This window comes from Dreissena polymorpha, chromosome 9, assembly GCF_020536995.1.
Source record: "Dreissena polymorpha isolate Duluth1 chromosome 9, UMN_Dpol_1.0, whole genome shotgun sequence".
In the NCBI taxonomy this organism is placed as follows: Eukaryota; Metazoa; Mollusca; class Bivalvia; order Myida; family Dreissenidae; genus Dreissena; species Dreissena polymorpha.
Genome location: NC_068363.1, coordinates 83,140,708 through 83,161,272, shown reverse-complemented (window position 1 = coordinate 83,161,272; position 20,565 = coordinate 83,140,708). Strand labels below are relative to the sequence as shown.

Sequence of the window (20,565 nt, the reverse complement as noted above, 5' to 3'; positions counted from 1 at the left end):
ATGGTAAATGTTCAGTATTACTGTTTCCTCACAAATATCATCATTAAAACAAAACTTTGCGAATCTGAAACAACTTTTTTTCAATTTTGTGAATTTACCCAAACGAGAAAAGGCCCCTTTAAGAAAACGAGTTACAGAGATTCTAAACTAGCGCACACAACACATCAACAAACGATTTACAGTCAAAGAATAATTTAATTCCGTTAAAGTCCATGTCAAATTTGTTTACGAACAGCATGCTTAAGGATTCTATTTCCCTACAGACTACACCAAGCCATGGCATCCTTAGTTCTGGCTACCTTAACTTTAAATGTCGCTTTTTATGATTTTTGACTGGCGCAACTTTAAAGTTATGGACCAACCCCATTAGGTAAGTCAACCAGAAATTCCCGAAAACTTGACAGTTAACAAAGACCATCCAAAACAGCTTTCAAATGCAGTTATTGGCCCAAATCAACCACTTGATCAGAACGATTGACATTTTTCACATTTAACTGATATATTCTTTCACAAAATACTATCGTAAACATTTGAAATTTATCTTTTCTGCTCTAACATATCGAGAAAAACAGCGATGCGACAGACATTTTTTAAATGAGAATTTCCGGATATTTCACGGTCATTTGACATTATTTCTATTTTTAGTAACATACCATGTGCTCAAGTGTTTTCAAAATCAGAAGACATTTGCCGGTATTTTTAATTATTCTTGCTTGTTTTGTAAACAATTGTAGTGAATATACAAACTCAAAGTAAAAATTATTTAAAATTACCTGATTCACTTTGAAATCAGTCTTTTAATCCACCAGTCATAAGTTGTTAATCACAAATAAAAGATTTCAGAAAACAAAAGTTATGTTTACGATTTCAGCAAAAAATTTCAAGGTCGATCCAAAAGTGTCCAAATGAAAACTCGTCACGTGACAAAGCGACAATGGCTTCAAAATTGAGAATTTCAGGCTGATGAGAGTTATAAACCAGGTTTTCCGAAGGAAAAAACTGGTTATTAGATTGGCGAATGCGGGCGGGCTGGCTGGCTGGCTGGCGGGCGGAACAAGCTTGTCCGGGCCATAACTATGTTGTTCATTGTCAGATTTTAAAATCATTTGGCACATTTGTTCACCATCATTGGACGGTGTGTCGCGCGAAATAATTACGTCGATATCTCCAAGGTCAAGGTCACACTTTGAGCTCAAAGGTCAAAAATGGCCATAAATGAGCTTGTCCTGGCCATAACTATGTCATTCATTGTGAGATTTTAAAATCATTTTGCACATTTGTTCACCATCATGGGACGGTGTGTCGCACGAAAGAATCATGTCAATATCTCCAATGTCAAGGTCGCCACGACTATAAATATATATATTTTTTTTAAACAAACTTACAAAGGGGGTTAATTTTGTTTGTTCATTTCAAAAGTTCAGTTTGAGTTTTCTCCCTTTATCAGATTTTTTTTTCACAATGAAAACCTGGTTTTGTGACAATTTTGTCCCTTGTTTTCATCTATGCATTTGAATTATTTGAACCTTAAAATATGCCCAGATGCAGTAATTTATATTTATTCACAAATATATGTAGAAATGTATCCAAGAAAATGAACTATTTTTGATTTATAGCATGACATAAATATGTCATGACTCTGGTTGACTTTTGATATGGGGTTCGCTTCAGCATACAGGTCTGTCAATACTATATAAACTGTTCGCTGAAGTTTCTTTAGCTATAGCATCCACTACTTGCATGATTTACCTATTTCCAGTGACGTCACTCCAATTGGAGAAAAACTCCATTTCTATTACACTACAGGGGTTCCTGTGCTTCATTTTGCAATTTAATGGACATTTCTAATGAGGAGACGTAGAGTCTTGTTCTTAAATTAATGTAAACAAAAACACCAGAAATAGGTTCCCATGACAGATGATAGGTCACTGTCCAATAATATCTTTGCATTATGATTTAAGTTTGGTTATGTTTATTTCGGTATATCTTATGAATTTATTGACTAAACTTATGTCTGTATGCAAATGTTTTATGTTACCATACTGTAAGCAGTGCTTTTGACAATCAGTCATGGCCCAGTGTTTGATGTCCAGATTGTAAACCAAAGAAGAATCAAATGGTCTACAGCTGTACATGATTGTGTTTACTCAAGTTACTAATAGATTCCTCATTCAGATCACAGGTGTTGGGCGAGTGGCCATGTCACTTAATTACTATCAATATGTGATCGAACAACGGTTCGCATCGTGTTGACTAAAATATATTTCTGATGTACCGGTAATATATATGAATATCATATATATTATATCAGATTTTTTTTTTGTAAAAGTGATGACAAATGTTGTTTTATGACATATTGATAGTGTTTTAGTGGCTTAGCAACGAACCCAACACCTGTGATTCAGATCATACTTGTATCTATTCAGCGAGCTTCTAAGTTTCAGCCAATCATATAAAATAGATGCAACTCCTTCCCCCTACAGTCCCTAGATCTATGTTTTGGAGTAAATGAATTATTTGTAATTAACTAAACAGTGATTTTTTTTGCCCAAAATTACCACCTTTTTAATATAATATAATATTCCACGCTTATTTCACGCCACGATATCGGAACATTTACGAGGGAACGCGAGACTGGCAGTTTGCAGCGCCCGAAGAACGATGTATTCATGAGAACTGCAGTGTGCTTCCGAAGCTGCTCGAAGCCAATCTCGCGTTCACTCGTAAATGTTCGGATATTGGTATTCACCATTAGCTTTGAAGAGATTTGTGTTTTTGTAAAGATCGTTTTTAGTTATTCAGATATCAGTTGAACAGTCCTCCTCTACTATTACTAAATGGGACTAGTACATAATACTTTTATTGGGCACGACACAAAAACACTGAATTGAGAAACATGGATTTTGCTGATTAACCAGATACCATAAATGTATGTAAATACTGAATAGATTTTGTTGGTAAAAAAATATGTTATATGGCAAGATTTTCCACAGGATTTTGTGAAGAGACAGGAGCATAAACCCACATAATTATGGCATTGGTCAGATTTTTTCTTACTTTTAAGTGTCAATAATAATTTCAACATTACTCAAGGGTTAAAACACACACAGAAAATAATAGGAAATTTAGGCACATGGATGTTCCTTGATTGCAAATTCAGGCTCAGGGATATCCTTTAATTCTTCTTGAATGCGTTGAGCTTTTATATGTTCATGTATGTACATACAGCTCAGTAGCTGAGAGTTTGATTATTGCAATGACAGTAGCCTTTTTTGCAATCGAGCTTTTTGATGTGGGCGATAACATAGTGAATTCAACCCCATTATGTAAAAAGTAGAACAAAATTGGTGTGAAACATCTCATTTATAAGACTTGATACTGCAATTGTTCTGAATGTGCTGGTTTGGATTCCGTATGAGTGCCATGAAGTATAGTGGGATGGCTGTTTGATGTATTCTCATAATTGCTTGACGCCTAATGTGAAACTGTTACCAGTGAACACCTTATTGGTTACATGTTCACTCCACTAAGCGCAGGAAGTTAATTCTGTGGGATATTACCATTTGTATGATTAACATGTTTTTTGTATATATTTAAAACATTTGAGCACACTCAATATATTTTTTTTTTGATTGACTTGATCAGACTTTGTGCATTGGTTGACAAAATTTACCTTTCTGGGTCACTAGCCCTGACCAAAATGTAAATACAGGGTTGTATTTTGAGCTAGAGGGGTTTTCCTTGTCTTTTATAAAAGCTGTTGAACAGACCCAATCTGCAAAAAGATTGTTCCCAAATGTAAATTATAACATTTTTTTTCTTCATTTTAGGAGAAGAAACTTCGTTAAAACTTCAGAGAGTGTTAATTCATTCCAGATTGTGATGATTCAGATTTAAAGTACTAGCTTAAATACAGATACCCTGTGTTGGGTAAAAAAAGACTTTCTTCACTTGCAAAATGGGGAATATGTGAGATAAGTTCTGGACACCATAGTCCGTATTAAATCAGGCAGTATGGCGGAGATGCACAAAATGCACTTGGTATTGAAGGTGATCCTGAGGTGAAAAACAATAGAGCTGTGTGAGGAGTTTAAAAGCCTAAAGCAGAACTGTCATGAACTGATCAATTTGGTATTCATGTTGTTGTTTACAAATAAAAGAGTCATATTGAAGTTATAGTCTTAATAATGTCTTGACTTTCAATGTCTAAACAGTTTATGAAGGCAAATAAAATGTTAAACTTTCAATACATGTATGTGTGAGTTGGAAAATCCCAATTTGGGCCATTTAATTGATTCACAAATTGACCCCTAAGCTATTATTGTTGAGCAATAATTGTAGCTTCAACAATCATTATAAATCTTCATTCTTCAAACTGTATTACCTTTTCCTCTATGAGTGGGGTATAATTTAAAAGGAATATAAAATGTATTGAACAACATACATGTCCAAATACTAATGTTAAAAGCATGTTCAGTTTAATAAAGGCTTTATTCAATATTAATCATGCATCATAGCAATACAATATTTAGTAATAGTAAATGTACAACATAATTTATTTGTTATTCAGGTCATTTACGTAATACCTGATATTGTGTTAAAACATATGCACATAAAACAACAAATGTTATTATACCTGAAAAACCATGCCCAACCTGGTGCATTCAGTTTTACAAATTGTAACACAATCATCACATGGCTATTTAAGTAGGCAACACATTTGTTTTTACAAGCTGTCAATAGTTGTTATTCGGAACTCTCCAGTCTGGGTTTTTCTGATATTTGAGCACGCATGGTAGGTACAAACAAAAGCTGACTAGCATATTTTAAAAGAGAGTGAATCAATAATTTGTCTTATCGCTAAATAGTAAACACCACTTTTTCTGCTCAAACGTTCGTTTTAGTTGATAAAAATACCATGATTTAATCATTTTTAGCTCATCTATTTTTTGAAAAAAAATTATGAGCTATTGTCATCACCTTGGCGTCGGCGTCGGCGTCGGCGTCGGCGTCGGCGTTGGCGTTGGCGTCGGCGTCCGGTTAAGTTTTGCGTTTAGGTCCACTTTTCTCAGAAAGTGTCAATGCTATTGCATTCAAACTTGGTACACTTACTTACTATCATGAGGGGACTGGGCAGGCAAAGTTAGATAACTCTGGCGTGCATTTTGACACAATTATGTGCCCTTTTTATACTTAAAAAATTGAAAATTTTGGTTAAGTTTTGCGTTTAGTTCCACTTTTCTCAGTGAGTATCAATGCTATTGCATTCAAACTTGGTACACTTACTTACTATCATGAGGGGACTGGGCAGGCAAAGTTAGATAACTCTGGCATGCATTTTGACAGAATTATGTGCCCTTTTTATACTTAGAAAATTGACAATTTTGGTTAAGTTTTGTGTTTAGGTCCATTTTATTAGCTCATCTATTTTTTGAAAAAAAATTATGAGCTATTGTCATCACCTTGGCGTCGGCGTCGGCGTTGGCGTTGGCGTCGGCGTCCGGTTAAGTTTTGCGTTTAGGTCCACTTTTCTCAGAAAGTATCAATGCTATTGCATTCAAACTTGGTACACTTACTTACTATCATGAGGGGACTGGGCAGGCAAAGTTAGATAACTCTGGCGTGCATTTTGACAGAATTATGTGCCCTTTTTATACTTAAAAAATTGAAAATTTTGGTTAAGTTTTGCGTTTAGTTCCACTTTTCTCAGTAAGTATCAATGCTATTGCATTCAAACTTGGTACACTTACTTACTATCATGAGGGGACTGGGCAGGCAAAGTTAGATAACTCTGGAATGCATTTTGACAGAATTATGTGCCCTTTTTATACTTAGAAAATTGACAATTTTGGTTAAGTTTTGTGTTTAGGTCCATTTTATTCCTTAAGCATCAAAGCTATTGCTTTCATACTTGCAACACTTACTAACTATCATAAGAGGACTGTGCAGGCAAAGTAATGTAACTCTGACTGGCATTTTGACAGAATTATGTGCCCTTTTTATACTTAGAAAATTGAAAATTTGATTAAGTTTTGTGTTTAGGTCCACTTTATTCCTACAGTATCAAAGCTATTGCTTTCATACTTGCAAGATTTATGAACTATCATAAGGGGACCGTGCAGGCAAAGTTATGTAACTCTGACTGGCATTTGGACGGAATTATGGGCCCTTTATACTTAGAAAATTGAAAATTTGGTTAAGATTTATGTTTTGGTCCACTTTACCCCTAAAGTATCATAGATATTGCTTTCATACTTGGAACACTCACAAACTATCATAAGGGTACAGTAAAAGGACAAGTTGCATAACTCTGGTTGTCATTGTTACGGAATTATGGCCCTTTTTTGACTTAGTAACTTTTAATATATGGTTAAATTTTGTGTTTCGATCCACTTTACTTCTTAAGTATCAAGGCTGTTGCTTTCAAACTTCAAATACTTACATGCTATCATGAGGTTACTGTACCTGGCAACTTGAATTTTACTTTGACCTTTGAATGACCTTGACTCTCAAGGTCAAATTATTAAATTTTGCTAAAATTGCCATAACTTCTTTATTTATGATTAGATTTGATTGATACTTTGATGAAACTACTCTTACCTGACATACCACAATAGACTCCACCCAAACCATCCCCCGTGCCCTCCCCCCCCTCCCCCCTCCCCCCTCCCCCCTCCCCCCCCCCCCCCCTAATTTTTTTTTTTTTTTTTTTTTTTTTTTTTTTTTAAGATCATCTCACAAATGACCACCACACCCTCACACTATACACCCCCCCCCCACCCCCCCCCCCCATTTTTTTTTTTTTTTTTTTTTAAGATCATCTCACAAATTACCACCACACCCTCACCTTCACCTTTAAAAAGAAAATAGATGAGCGGTCTGCACCCGCAAGGCGGTGCTCTTGTTCTTTAGATGAACTAATCTCGATCGTGTTTAATTTGTAAGAATACTATGTAACACGATATAATGCTGCATGTACATGTAAACAGCTTCGATCACGTAACTATTCATTGCATATACTGTGCGTAGGCCTGGGCATACAGTTTAAATGGAAGTTTGTCAACGAAACTATCAAGACATTGACCCCATCGTATATATATTATACTTTTGAAATATATTAAAAATCATACAGACAAGTACGAAACAACAAAACCTTACTATCCTCAGTCCATTCGTAGTACTAGACCTAATATCAGTTGAATATTTATATGTTTATTGATATAGCTCTATTTTGATGCTTTTCTTTAATTTAATCTAAAAAGTAAAGAAAATGAAAGACTAAGACCTTAAGATTAGGAGACACATCAATAACAAGCTTTACCATACATTACTTTTATTTGCTATATCTATAAAGCATGCCGAAAAAACATGAATTATGATTTTCAGAAGAAATATTGCATATGTCAAGCGGTTTGTGGTTCCTTCATTACCATACAGCTGGCAAAGTCTGTTTTTCATGTCTTTTACTGATGTTAGCTACTGGACCCATTCGTATAGTCGGCTGTACATCTGAATGGTGTATTTAGACTTTAATCCTGTATTAAACGTCTGACATACGTGTATATCAGTGTTAAATTTGTTATGTGTAATTATTAATAATAATAGTAATAGTAATAACAACAAAAGACTTGAATTTTGACATTTCCTAAAAGAAACACTTCTGTCGTTTAAATACTTATTATCCGCTATTGGCTGGGAAGCAAGTCGGTTATCGATGTTACTGGTCATTACTGTATTAATGACAATGTTTTTACCTCCCGCGCGCGCTCAGAAATCGGAAAAACCCACAGCGCGCGAGTTCCGAATTAAATCTTTTGCAAAATAGATATAAGAAAAATATACATTTCTTTAGACCTGGTCGGTTTGGTCATACTGTAATTTATAAATATATTGTTATTATATGTATAAGTACTTATTAAAGAATCTGTCCACTTATCACTTTTCAATGTAAGTAACTTACAAAATTAAGCGTAACAATAAACTTCGTTTGACAAACATTGATGCCCATAGTTTGTGAAGAAAATACCTTCGACTGATTATTCTGGTCCAAGCAATATAAAATAATTCTGTAAAATAAGGCCTCATAGACCTGAGAAAGATGAAATCTCTCTATTTGATATTTTAGGATGTAATCAAATCACAGCCTGAAAGCACATAGCATTGAACACGAGGGGTATGTTTATAACGAGTTGACATGATGTGTTTTAGCGTGTGCATTTTACTGTTCAATTTCCTGGAATTCTTCAGAAATATTTACAATACATCAGGCTCTGGCCATAAATAATTGCATAATAACCCATTCTTGATTTCCTACTTTGTCTTGAAAACAAGCGGCTAGTAGTGTTAGAAATATACATAATACACTATCAAGTAATACTGTTTGATAATTTACATGGCATCTTAGTAACAATGTAAACATTCAAGATTTTTATCAGTGGTACTTAGTAGTGATTATCAACTTATTTGTTATTTGTGATAACCATTATAAATTATTATTGTATTTAAATGGAAATGCTATAGCAATGCTCAAACCATTGTTTTTTGGTTCAAATGTTTTTTCCCCCAAATGATTGCCTAAAATTCCCCATTTAAATGTTCCCATTAATTTTTATTTCATTTTTTATAAATATATAAATCACAACATTCTGTCCATCTATCTTTGAGCTCTTTGAGTTTAACCTTAACAAATATGATGTTAACATATTTGTATCCTCAATTTTTATGGTATTTGTAAGCAAAAAGAAAAACACAATTTCCTTATTTTAGTAAAAAGATTCAATTTTTCCCAATTTAAAGGCCTCAGGAATGTTTCTCAAATGTTAAAAAAAACACTGCCAATATGAAGCGCTATGCAGTATGGATATTTTTAATTTGTTTTTGGTTCTTAAAATATTTACATTCATATTGTAACAAGTGCTTTCCCAAAACTGCTCGCTCAACTATTTTATGCTTTGATAGTATCATGTAACCTGATATAATAAAAACAAACATGTATATCAAGTTTAATACTTGTAGTAGTTACATGGTATATATAAATGTAAAGATGAAAATTAACGGTGCCAAGAAACTAGATTTTCAACTTTTTACCTACTGTAGTCGAATTAAAAGCATGGTCTGCATATAAGTGATCTACACTGAAATTGTCGCACAATACCTCCATCTTAACTCTAGTTATTGAAAGAAAACCATTTGTCTATTTAAAGTAAAATTCACCTTGACCAAACAAGCTTAAATTGTGATCCCATCCTAGATCTGCATGTGAGTTGACTACAAACAAATATTGCAGCACAAAACCTTCATCCAAACTAAAGTTATTGAAGCGAAACACGTTCTATTTTAAGTAACAGGGACCTTGGCCTCACTAGTCCCAAATGCAATCACTCACTAGATCAGCCTGTAACCTTTCACATTAAGTTCCGGCACAATTTCTCCATCCTGACTGAAGTTATTGAGTGCAAACTTGATCTATTTTTAGCTAAATATACCTTGACTTAGACCCAACTGTCACCAAATGCAACACCAGGAGATAGGTATTGTTTAAGTTAGGATGGAAAAACAGTGACATGGACATGTTGCATGTTCACTGTAACCCTGGCCACATTAAGTTTCAACTGAATACCTGTAATAGAAGCACTGAAATAAAGATGTTGCATGTTTACCTTAGCCAGAGCACTAGTTTTACCCAGATGCCAACACTTATGACAAGACTAATGCCCACGTTGGGTGACATGTATAGCTTGGACTTTTTGTTAAATAGTGATGCTATAAAGGCACATACTTTCAATTCAGTATACCATGTAAATGAATTACTCTTTAACTTACTACACACTTGTTCAAACCAAAGCAATTTAGCAGTTGTATAATACTATTTTCAAATCAATTGATATCATATACAATTTATATTATATACTGCATTTTATGGGAATGCTTGTTTAAAGCCAAGCCATGTAGCAGTTGTATAATACTAATTGAAACAAATTTACATTATATATACCAGTACTGCATTTATATGTTCTGTTTCATTTTCATGGCCATGCTTACATTCCAAATTAGTTTGAGACTTGTGCACATGTGCTAATATTGTTAAGTTTGCAATATCAAACGGCTGATTCAAACTTGCATCCCATATTAGCACTGTACTGACTTGAGCTAAGTGAAGCCCTGCGTGAGTTATAGTCATAACCAGACTGGGAGAGGCTCTTCACAGAGTCCATGCGTGTCATAGACTGGGTACAGTCCGAGTCCGCATCTTCTCCAGGACTCATAGAGTGAAAATAGTTACGAACTATGAAATCCTTGTCAGACTCATTGAGTGACCCAATTTCTGGATCAATTTGTTTGCGCTTTTCTTTCTTTTCAACAAAGTGTTTTGTTTTTGTAATTTTCTTTTCATGGTTAGTTTGTTTCTGCTGTTTCACTATATTGTTAGATTGGTTTAGCTGCATTTCATCATCATTGTTAACTCCATGGAAGTGTTTCTTTTGCTTTCGTCTATACCACAGACACACTATAACCACTACAATTATTACAATAACTACCACTATGACACCAATAATTGCACCTATCACTACATTTAGGCTGCCTGACCCAGAATTGGCCATAAAGTGATTGCACTTGTCCAGCACATCGTCAGTCAACATGGCAATATTGTAGTTTTCTAAGCGTGATGGAGTTGAGCATTTAGGCATCTGACAGCTTATCCTAAACAATATCTGGTTGACATCCTGACAGAATAACAAATGAGGTGTTATAGGATTCCGTAACCACTCACGAAAGTCCCTTATTCTGCAATCACAGTACCACTGGTTACCGTCGAGTCTAACAAACTTCATTTCATTGGCAATGGTGAGGTCGTAGAATGCTGCAGGCAAGGTAGTGAGCTCGTTGGCTGAGAGGTCGATGTGTTGGAGGCTGCCTAGGAACATGAAGAGGTTGTGGTGCAGTGTGTGCAGGCCACAGGAGGAGATGTTGAGGTCCCGGAGGGACGTGAGGCCCTCAAACAGTGTGGCACTCAGTGACCCCAGACCAGGGTTGCTGTTCAGTTTCAGGCTCGACAGGCTGTCAGAGATGGGTTGGAACGTCAAGGAGGGCAGTGAGTTAAGTCTGTTGAAGGATAGGTCCAGATGAGAAAGATGTTTCATGTGCTTGAATGTATTGTTGGATATTGTACTGATGGCATTGTGAGACAGATCCAATGACTCTAGATACAAGCCCTGAAATTGGTTATCTGCAAGGGTTTCTATGTTGTTGTTTTGTAGGAACAGATGTTTGAGGTTTATAAGCTGGGAGAATTCCCCTTTCATGGGCAAGTAGTGCAAAAGGTTGAAGGACAAGTCCACTGTCTCAACATTGCTTATTGATTTGAATAAGTCATTTTCCATTGTTTGAATATTACACGAATTAGAAAGAAGTTTGCGTAAATTACGAACACCTTGAAATGAGGATCCTTTTAAGTTAGCAATACCATTGTTTTGAATGTTTAACTCTAAGAGATTGGTCTGCGAAGCAAAAAATCCGCTCGGAAAGTCAACAATTTTGTTAAAGCCTAAATTGACCTCTACAACACTGACAAGTGGTCTGAGAATGTCTGGACTAGCAAGGTACATAATTTGGTTGTGTGATAAATCCAACACACGTAACATGCGTAGATTAGCAAATGCATTTGGATGCAAGTCTTCAATTTCATTGTGACTCAGTTCTAGAATCTCTAAATCTGCAAACACTGATAAGGATCTGTCGCCGATTTTCTTCAGTTTGCTAGAGGTCACCTTTAACTTTTTTAATGTTTTTGCACTGATTTGAGAAAAATCAGTTGTTCTGAATTCACTGAATTCCCCATTGTGTATATCAAGGGTTAGAGTGTAACTTGGAATCGACATTGCCATGGATTCTACATTTGGCAACCTAGTGCAGTTAACACTTCTGGTGTCTGGTATACAGAAACAGTTCCCTGGGCAACCTTCCACCACCCGAACAGCGCCAGACAGCAACAACAGCAGCAGCAGCAGGGTATACCTGAAACAAAATACATGTATGTTATAGAAACATTATTTTGATCTATGAAAACTAAATAAGACACTGTTTAAGCAAGAAAAGCAAATGTATGTGCATCACATTCTAGGAACAATATAGTTGCATAGCAGGGATATGTACAGTGTTGGTGAATTGTAGGAATAAGTACAGTGTTGGTGAATGGAAGGAATATGTACAGTGTTGGTGAATGGAAGGAATTATATATATTTTCCTAGTGTTGGGGAATGGTACAGATATGTACAGATATGTTCAGTGTTGGGGTATATTGGAAGGGATATGTACAGTGTTGGGGAAGGGTATTAAACTTCATGATTGCAAGTAATAGGAGTGTTTTGCCAGACAGTGTTCATTTGTTTGGTACCTTTGTTCTCAGGACTGATATTTGATGATTGTTAAAGGAACTTGTTTAGAGATGGGGCCCTTTTTTAAGAGTGTCAGGAAATGCCTTAAATTGGTTTATTTAAACCACAGACTTGTAGAGCTCCATAATAATGACAAGAATAGAATTTAGAATTTAAAACTTCTTTATACCCTGCAGGGCTCAAACAAGTTTATTAGGATTAAAAGGCTGTTGATGAAACCACTGGGCCTCCAGACTGTTATCAACTGTGCAACATTTTATACTTGATATAAGTAATCCATGTTTCAAGGTTCCCGCTTTCAATTGCCATTGGTGACAAATTAAAAATTAACAACGCTTATATACTAGATTTCTACCCTTTTTCCTTTATCTGGGACCCTTCGATCATGGAGTTTTACAACAAGATTAAGATCATAAAACCTGGCATAGAATGCCCTGAGGGACCATTTCAATTGCGTAATTGGGTAGATTACCATGTATACCGGTAATATACATTGGTTTCATCGAACAGCATTTGAAATGATATCGTATTCAGGAAGCAGTATGGTTGTTTATTATAACGTTTTTATGTACCATTTCAGGTAAGAGATTGCAGAAGTGAAGTTGTATTTTATTTAAAGCAGAGAAAGGTGGGTACACCACAATACAATTAATGCACATTTATTTCAATATAATAATTGACCAACAAACATAACATACATGTCTCTAAATTTTTGGACGCTCATACTTTTTGACAAAAAAATTGTATCGAAATTTTCAGACACAAACAATAAATAAATTATTTTTAAGTGTCAGAAAACTTAGAGTAATTACGGTATCAACTTTGTGATTAAGTGTGAAGTGTTTCTCACAGTATACGAAGCAGATTAATGACTGTTAGGTTGACAACAATAACAATCAAAAAGGTAAGTATTGATTGTTTTAGAAAAATAGGTGTGATTAGGCCAAAGAAAATAAATTACTAGATTCTCATCCCCGCCCGCCCATCGAAAATCGTCCCGCCCGAATGTTTTTATTTTGAAAAAAAAAATCCGTAAAAAAAAAAATCGAGCCGCAAAATACTGAGGACGAAACAGCTGAATGAAATTTAAGTGATCTAGCGAAAAACAACAACAAAATGTTTCTTATTTTTAGATGTTGAAACGGCGTTACAACCGTATAAGATTGGTACAGGGTGTCAAAATGTGCAGAAACTTTAACTCTCGCGGACCTGTACGATGAGTTCACTTGTGGTTCGTATGATCAAGCCCCATCGTTGAAAGTTGACCACCCGAAAATCGTCTGTGCCTTCTTTTGCCGAAATAAATTAGAATTGACACAGGTGTTGCCCGATGTTACAGTTAGTCAAACTGTCGGCTGTCTAGGAAATTTTATTCACTTTAGTATTGGAGACACCCCTGAAACTTCCCATATTAAATGTGTATCATCTTCATTCTCAACATCTTCATCCAATTAATACAAACTGAACTTAAATTAGTAAATGCTGTCTATCGAATGCATACCATGTTTTAATCAATGACTTCTAGTCATACTGAAAAAATAATGTAAAGGGTTCTGTAACAGATTTGTATTTTCTTTAATACTTTGTCTAGTCAATGCTTTGTCTAGTCAATACTTTGTCTAGTCAATGTTTTATTGAATGTCATAATATGTTTAACATGATATTAAAAGGGTAAAATAAAACACAATAGTCAAATTTTGATAATGTTTTTCTTTTATTCTATAATTTTACATACATACATATAGGCATTGTGCATATAAACCAACAAATTTGTGAACATTTCATTACTTATATATAGGTCCGACACATACAATGAAAAATAAAAAAAAACAAATAATAAAACCCACCCACCCGCCCCAATTTTCCCCAAAATTTGTATGAGAATCTAGTTATTTATTTTCTATGGCCTTAAAGGCAATAAAATACTTTTTACATAGACTCACTGGTGCTATATGAAGGAGACATATTTTTTTGTTTCACTTGCCACAATTTCAAGTTTATTTAGAACTCCTAGTAAAAGCATTCTGGGCACTATGTAGTAGGTCATATGCTAGAACATATTTATATTATGTATATGCTACAAATGATTTACATGTAATTCACACAAATGAATTGATTACTATTATTTGAATATTATGTTCCCTTTTTGTATTTTCAGAGCACCAGAAAGCTGCTGAGGCATCCAAATAGCAGCAATATATGCAGGCTGATCATTAAATGTCCTGTTAATAAAATTAATAACTTGTTTAAATAGACTTGTTAAATGTGCTGTTATTAAATACATTTATTAATGTGCCGTTTTTAATAAACTCGTCAAACATACTGTAAAATGATTATTTTTGTTTGTATTATTGTAAAACGATATTCTTTGCCCCATTGGGCCCTAGTTTGGCGACAAAAGTAAGTGGTGACAACTTTTTTAATATATCAAAAGTAAGTGGCGACAACTTTTTGAATTTAGCAAAATTAAGTGGAGACAACTTTTTGAAGCCCAGAAAGAACCCTGATGTTTGAAACAAAATTAAACCAAAACCAGAGAATAATTCCAAATTTATTTTGTTTTGTATTTGTAAAACTTTTGTATTTTATCAATGTTATATGATTATTAGTGGTGACGACTAATGGCTAATTCTCAATAAATATATTTTTATGTCCCTTACTATAGTAGTGGGGGACATATTGTTTTGCCCTGTCTGTTGGTCTGTTGGTTGGTTGGTTGGTTTGCGCCAACTTTAACATTTGCAATAACTTTTGCAATATTGAAGATAGCAACTTGATATTTGGCATGCATATGTATCTCATGGAGCTGCACATTTTGAGTGGTGAAAAGTCAAGGTCAAGGTCATCCTTCAAGGTCAAAGGTCAAATATATGGGTCAAAATCGCTCATTTAATGTACACTTTTGCAGTATTTCAATATTCAAGATAGCAACTTGATATTTGGCATGCATGTGTATCTCATGGAGCTGCACATTTTGAGTGGTGAAAGGTCAAGGTCATCCTTCAAGGTCAGAGGTCAAATATATGTGGCCAAAATCGCTCATTTTATGAATACTTTTGCAATATTGAAGATAGGAACTTGATATTTGGCCTGCATGTGCATCTCATGGAGCTGCACATTATGAGTGGTGAAAGGTCAAGGTCATCCTTCAAGGTCAGAGGTCAAATATATGTGGTGCAAACCACTAATTTTATGAATACTTTTGCATTATTGAAGATAGCAACTTTATATTTGGCATGCATGTGTATCTCATGGAGCTGCATATTTTTAGTGGTGAAAGGTCAAGGTCAAGGTCATCCTTCAAGGTCAAATATATGGGTCAAAATTGCTCATGTAATGTCACTCCTGCAATATTGAAGCTAGCAATTTAATATTTGAAATGCATGTGTATCTCACGGAGCTGCACATTTTGAGTGGTGAAGGGTCAAGGTCAAGGTCATCCTACAAGGTCAAACGTCATATAGGGGGACATTGTGTTTCACAAACGCATCTTGTTTTTAGGTATTCTTCTCATACTTCATATAAAGTCAACTACAGACAAATGAAATTTACTGCACCAAGTTTGAATCACTATCATAATTTTCCTGTCAATTAATTTTATTGCAATTTATAGGATATGAATGAACTTTACTTATTTTTTAATTTATCAGTTTTAATTTGTTGTTGAACTGTGATTGACAAGCAGATAATCTGTAAACATCAGATATGCAGAGTTATGCAATTCTAGGATTTCAGATTTTAAGTAAGAAATACTGAGCTTGTTTTGAGTAATATTGTGAACATTCACTGCAGAACATTGTTTACCTGTAACAAATAATCCAATGCCAGTTTCCTGTGCTGAACACAATATCTATACTGGTAGTTGTATATCACTTTAATTATTACCAAGCAAACACCACAGTAGTAAAGGAGTGTATGTTTTGAGCAGAAAGTGTCCTACATTTCTTATCTATACAGTAGAGAAAAGTTCCCATGCACTAAACAATTTGAATAAACCACTAACTTTTCTCTGCTGTATAGATAAGAAATGTAGGACACTTTCTGCTCAATTTTCCAAACTGTCAGTTATGGTTCATATCTGCTCTTCACTTAACTAACTAAGGCGAGTTTTAGTTATTTTTTTCAATTTACCTGTCTAATTTACTGTTCACTAATTACCTGTAAATGTTTATTTCCATGATTAAAATCCAGAGCTAATATTCATGAATGCACTGATTCAATACTATGGATTCCAAATTGCATGTGTATTTTATGTTAAATAGAATGTAAAACTTATATGCTAGTATGATCTACATGACACATTGTAAACATTCATCAGCCATATTTGCTTCTGTCAAGGACACTTTACCTGTTGGTCTATTTTTAGCCTGATGGAAAAACAGGGATCAATCAAGTGTACAAGATCCCTGTAACACTTTCAAGTCAATACAAAACACATACACTACATTTCATTTGAATTTATGTTAATAAAAAGATTTGGGATTAGGTTAAGGGATTGGTCATTGTGAATATAGATATACCTGCCTTGAAAATGGTTTAAACCACCTGTTCAAACATGTAAGGTATGCTGTATGGTTTGTGTATTGGACAACATAAGTAAAAGGTGGACCAGTGTATTATGATAAATAAAGGGGTGTCTGGCCAGTAAAGAAAATAATCTTGCAATGCTATCTAATGAATTCATCCATTAAATGTCTTGATTTTATTGCTTCAAATGGAAGGAAAATCAATACATTATGAACAATAAAGTTCCCTTTGCGATCATGGTTCTTTAATTGGTCTGATACACATGATTGCACATACATCATGTATATAAATTGTCATCAATGAGAGAAACTTCTTTTGTCAAACAATTTCGAAAGCTGTTTTTCAGGTATGGTTTATATGTTTATTTAAATGGAATGAATGCACATTATCTTGTGGCTTGTTTAATGCAAATAAAAAATGGTACATTAATATTGGTGTTGGTATATATTAACTTGACTTTATGTTGATCGTGGGATGAATGCATCAATACACATTTACACATTCCATAACACAATTGTTAGGAAGCTTTACATTTACATGCTTAATCATCAAATCAAATCTAATTGTGAATCTGTTGCATTTTAAGTTAGTGCAATGTAATATTTTTATTATATTTTATACACGTACAAATAAATATGTATTTGTAAAAATATATGTATTAAAAGCAGCTAATAAATGGAATAATGAAATTTTTGGAAATGCAGTCCAACCTGACTTAACGGTCAACTGAGAACAACGATGTTGACTATGGTCAGGCTGGATTTCCCCTGACGAAATCCATCTTTATTTGACCTGAAAATAACGGTCTCAAGTTGTCTTCAATGGCCAGCTTCATTTTTATTTGACTCCAAGAGCCTTATTAAACCTGAGAAAAGCAGTCAGGAGTCGTTTCGTTGTGCAAAAAGTAAACATTTAAAACTACATAGTTATTTTTTCTTACCAGTGACGTCAGCCACTATTGTGCGTCTATTTAGAGGCTAAAGGATATGATTGCGGTAAATGCTTTTGATGTGATAAATGTGGCCCAATGAGAGAAATTATATCATATGGTGTTGAGAAGGTGGCACCTTCACTGGTGGCAAGCGCTCGAAACAACGAATCAAGGTTGCCATATGAGCATCCTCAAGTGGTTGATACAATTTTTCAATTATCAGTACATTTCATGACGGCATGAAAATGATAAGATAATTTATTGGGCAATTTTCTAATAAATGACAACTAGCTATCGATGAGCTGATTTTTGATATCATGAAACATGTGCAAGTAACAATAACAATGTGTATTGGTAGCAATTAGTGGACCAGTCAATGTGTATTGGTAGCAATTAGTGGACCAGTCAATGTGTATTGGTAGCAATTAGGGGACCAGTCAATGTGTATTGGTAGCAATTAGTGGACCAGTCAATGTGTATTGGTAGCAATTAGTGGACCAGTCATACGCCATAATAAGCTAGCGAGTGTTGTTATGAGAAGGCGTCAAGGATTAGTGGTCGTCTATTTTGGCAAAGCTGACACAAATCAGATTGCAACTTTTTTGCCAAACTTTCAGCATATATGCAACTAATCATTTTGTCACATTAAACTTCTGTTATTAAAATGCTGTTTGAATGCCAAATTTTAAAAGATTTAGTGTCTGTTTCTTTTAATGACGAAGATGCTGCTATGCCGTACTTTTGGTTAATAACAGCAATATGCTATTTATACCTTTTTGGATGAACGTAAATGACATGTGACAATTGTTATTTAAAAATATCTTCCAATGAAGGTAATGAATATAATACAACTAGAGACTGTTGGATTTAATGAACGAACAAGATGCATGAGTAAACAAAAATGTAATCGTTGATAAACTTATTACTTTAATAATAGGTATGCATTTAAATCAATTTAAATCATTTGATAAGATATTAATTTGTATTATTCACTACAAATAATCAATTTATCGGCAATAAGTGGTAGTTTACATTACACTGTGTGCAAAACAACTGGGTTGGGTAACACCCTAGCAATACTACCAACTGATCAACCATCAGTGGAAACTGAGAACACCGGTCACCTGTCTACAACGGTCACTTTGGCCATTGCCATCGACTGACCGCTGTTCTCAGGTTGGACTGTACTATATAGTTTCACTCATAAAGTATATAACAAATGATTAATTGGTGTTAATAATAGAGCAGGGTTTTTTTACCTTATATAACAGACGCCGAATATCGGCGTCTTCCCCCACCAAACTTGGCTGGTTTTTTCCCCTTTCAAAAACAAAAATTCTCCCTAAAAAAAAAAAAAAAATGTTTTTTTTTTTGTTTTTTTTTTAATAGAAAGATGTGTCTCATGATTATAATATCTCATTTCTATTTCAATTTAATCTTGCAAAACGTAATAAATTATGAAAAAAACAATGAATATAGTGCAAACATGTACAAATGTATTGTAATAATGAGAGAGTAAGTAAACAAATCCCCCAAAAAGGGGAACGCCGCGAAAATTCCCACGCGCACAATTTTTCCCCATAGTGGAAAATCCCGCGTAAAATTTCCCCCACATAAGGGCTAAAGGCCCCTTCCCCCACAACCCAAAAAAACTCCTGTAGAGTAACTTCTTACTGTTTTGCTTGAAATACTCCCCAAATGACAAGTTTCACAGGAATTCACTGGTTTGGTTAACTTTGTTTTAGTAGTTCACTTACGAATAACTTAAAAGTGTGTTGTGAAAATTGAAATTCTTAAGTACCAAATCCTGTTGTTTTTTTTTTAGTGATGTGATGAAAAGCTCATTTCCGAAAAAAAAAGTTCATCAACATGCATGATAACATTTAATCATATAGCTTGTGCAATTATTATATTTTTTCAAGATGGTATTACATGTAATGTCAAAATGTTTTTATGTCCCCAACCACTATAGTGGTGGACATAATGTTTTTGCCCTGTCTGTTGGTTGGTTGGTTTGTGCGTTTGTTTGCTCCAACTTTATTTATTTATGATTTAAATATTCCAAGTGTTTATAAGTGCATGTTTAACTGCATTTTAAAATTTATATTATTAAGTACTGTTTAATAAACTAAATAAATCAATAATTAAGTTTATTAGAAAAGTTGGGATAGTTTTGGGGGAAACTTTGGTAAGATTTTTGGGGAAAAAATGCTTCCTTTGCCATTGGGAAACAGCCTGTAAGAGGCTGTATTTTGAGGGGAAATTGTTGTACATTATTTCAAATTTTCACATTTAAAATTTTCGTTGCTGTAAAAACTCAGTCATACATCTACCCCCTCATTCGTCAGGGGGTATAAAAAAGGTTAGAAAATTTGACATTTTTGTGCAGATTGCAAAAATAAGTTTATTAAGTTTATTAAACAATACATCCAGTAGGCCAAAAACCCAAGTGGACATAGAGCATTCAGTGTTTACAAAGTAAATAGTTTATTATTAAACAAAGTAATAATACATTTCATTGCAACAATACATACATGCATTATCAAATACTAGGTTCTTATATTAACAACTATCAATAGTATATATGTAATTAGATATGTGTAATAACTTCAAATTCTTATGGAGCTTATTAATGGCAACCATATATGAAATAAATTATTATGTATATATGTTAGGACAATCTGTAAAATAATATAGTAATACATTGTACTA

The 20,565-nt window shown here is 34.2% G+C and overlaps 2 protein-coding genes across 5 annotated transcripts in view; one reads left to right on the top strand and one right to left on the bottom strand.

The window, feature by feature from the left end:
- Positions 1–20,565, top strand: part of LOC127843981 (anoctamin-10-like) — an 85,538-nt gene that overhangs the window by 3,181 nt on the left and 61,792 nt on the right. Inside the window, exon 1 of one of the 3 annotated variants that reach the window (XM_052373924.1) lies at positions 16,726–16,957. The exons of 1 other annotated variant lie outside the window; for it this stretch is intronic. The gene's annotated coding sequence lies outside the window, so the exon portion shown is untranslated. Of the gene's footprint in view, positions 1–16,725; positions 16,958–17,005; positions 17,269–20,565 lie in introns of those variants that run through there. One more of the 3 variants, XM_052373922.1, reaches the window with a different exon arrangement.
- Positions 6,900–16,689, bottom strand: LOC127843985 (toll-like receptor 2). Of its 2 annotated transcripts, none has more exons than XM_052373932.1 (2): positions 16,554–16,689; positions 6,900–12,015 (listed from the first exon to the last, which is right to left on the bottom strand). In XM_052373932.1, the coding sequence occupies exons 1-2, from the start codon at positions 16,571–16,573 to the stop codon at positions 10,098–10,100; spliced, it is 1,938 nt and encodes a 645-aa protein (XP_052229892.1). In that variant the 5' UTR covers positions 16,574–16,689; the 3' UTR covers positions 6,900–10,097. The 2 variants fall into 2 exon arrangements, with proteins under 2 accessions (XP_052229892.1, XP_052229893.1); XM_052373933.1 differs by lacking the exon at positions 16,554–16,689 and adding an exon at positions 16,200–16,349.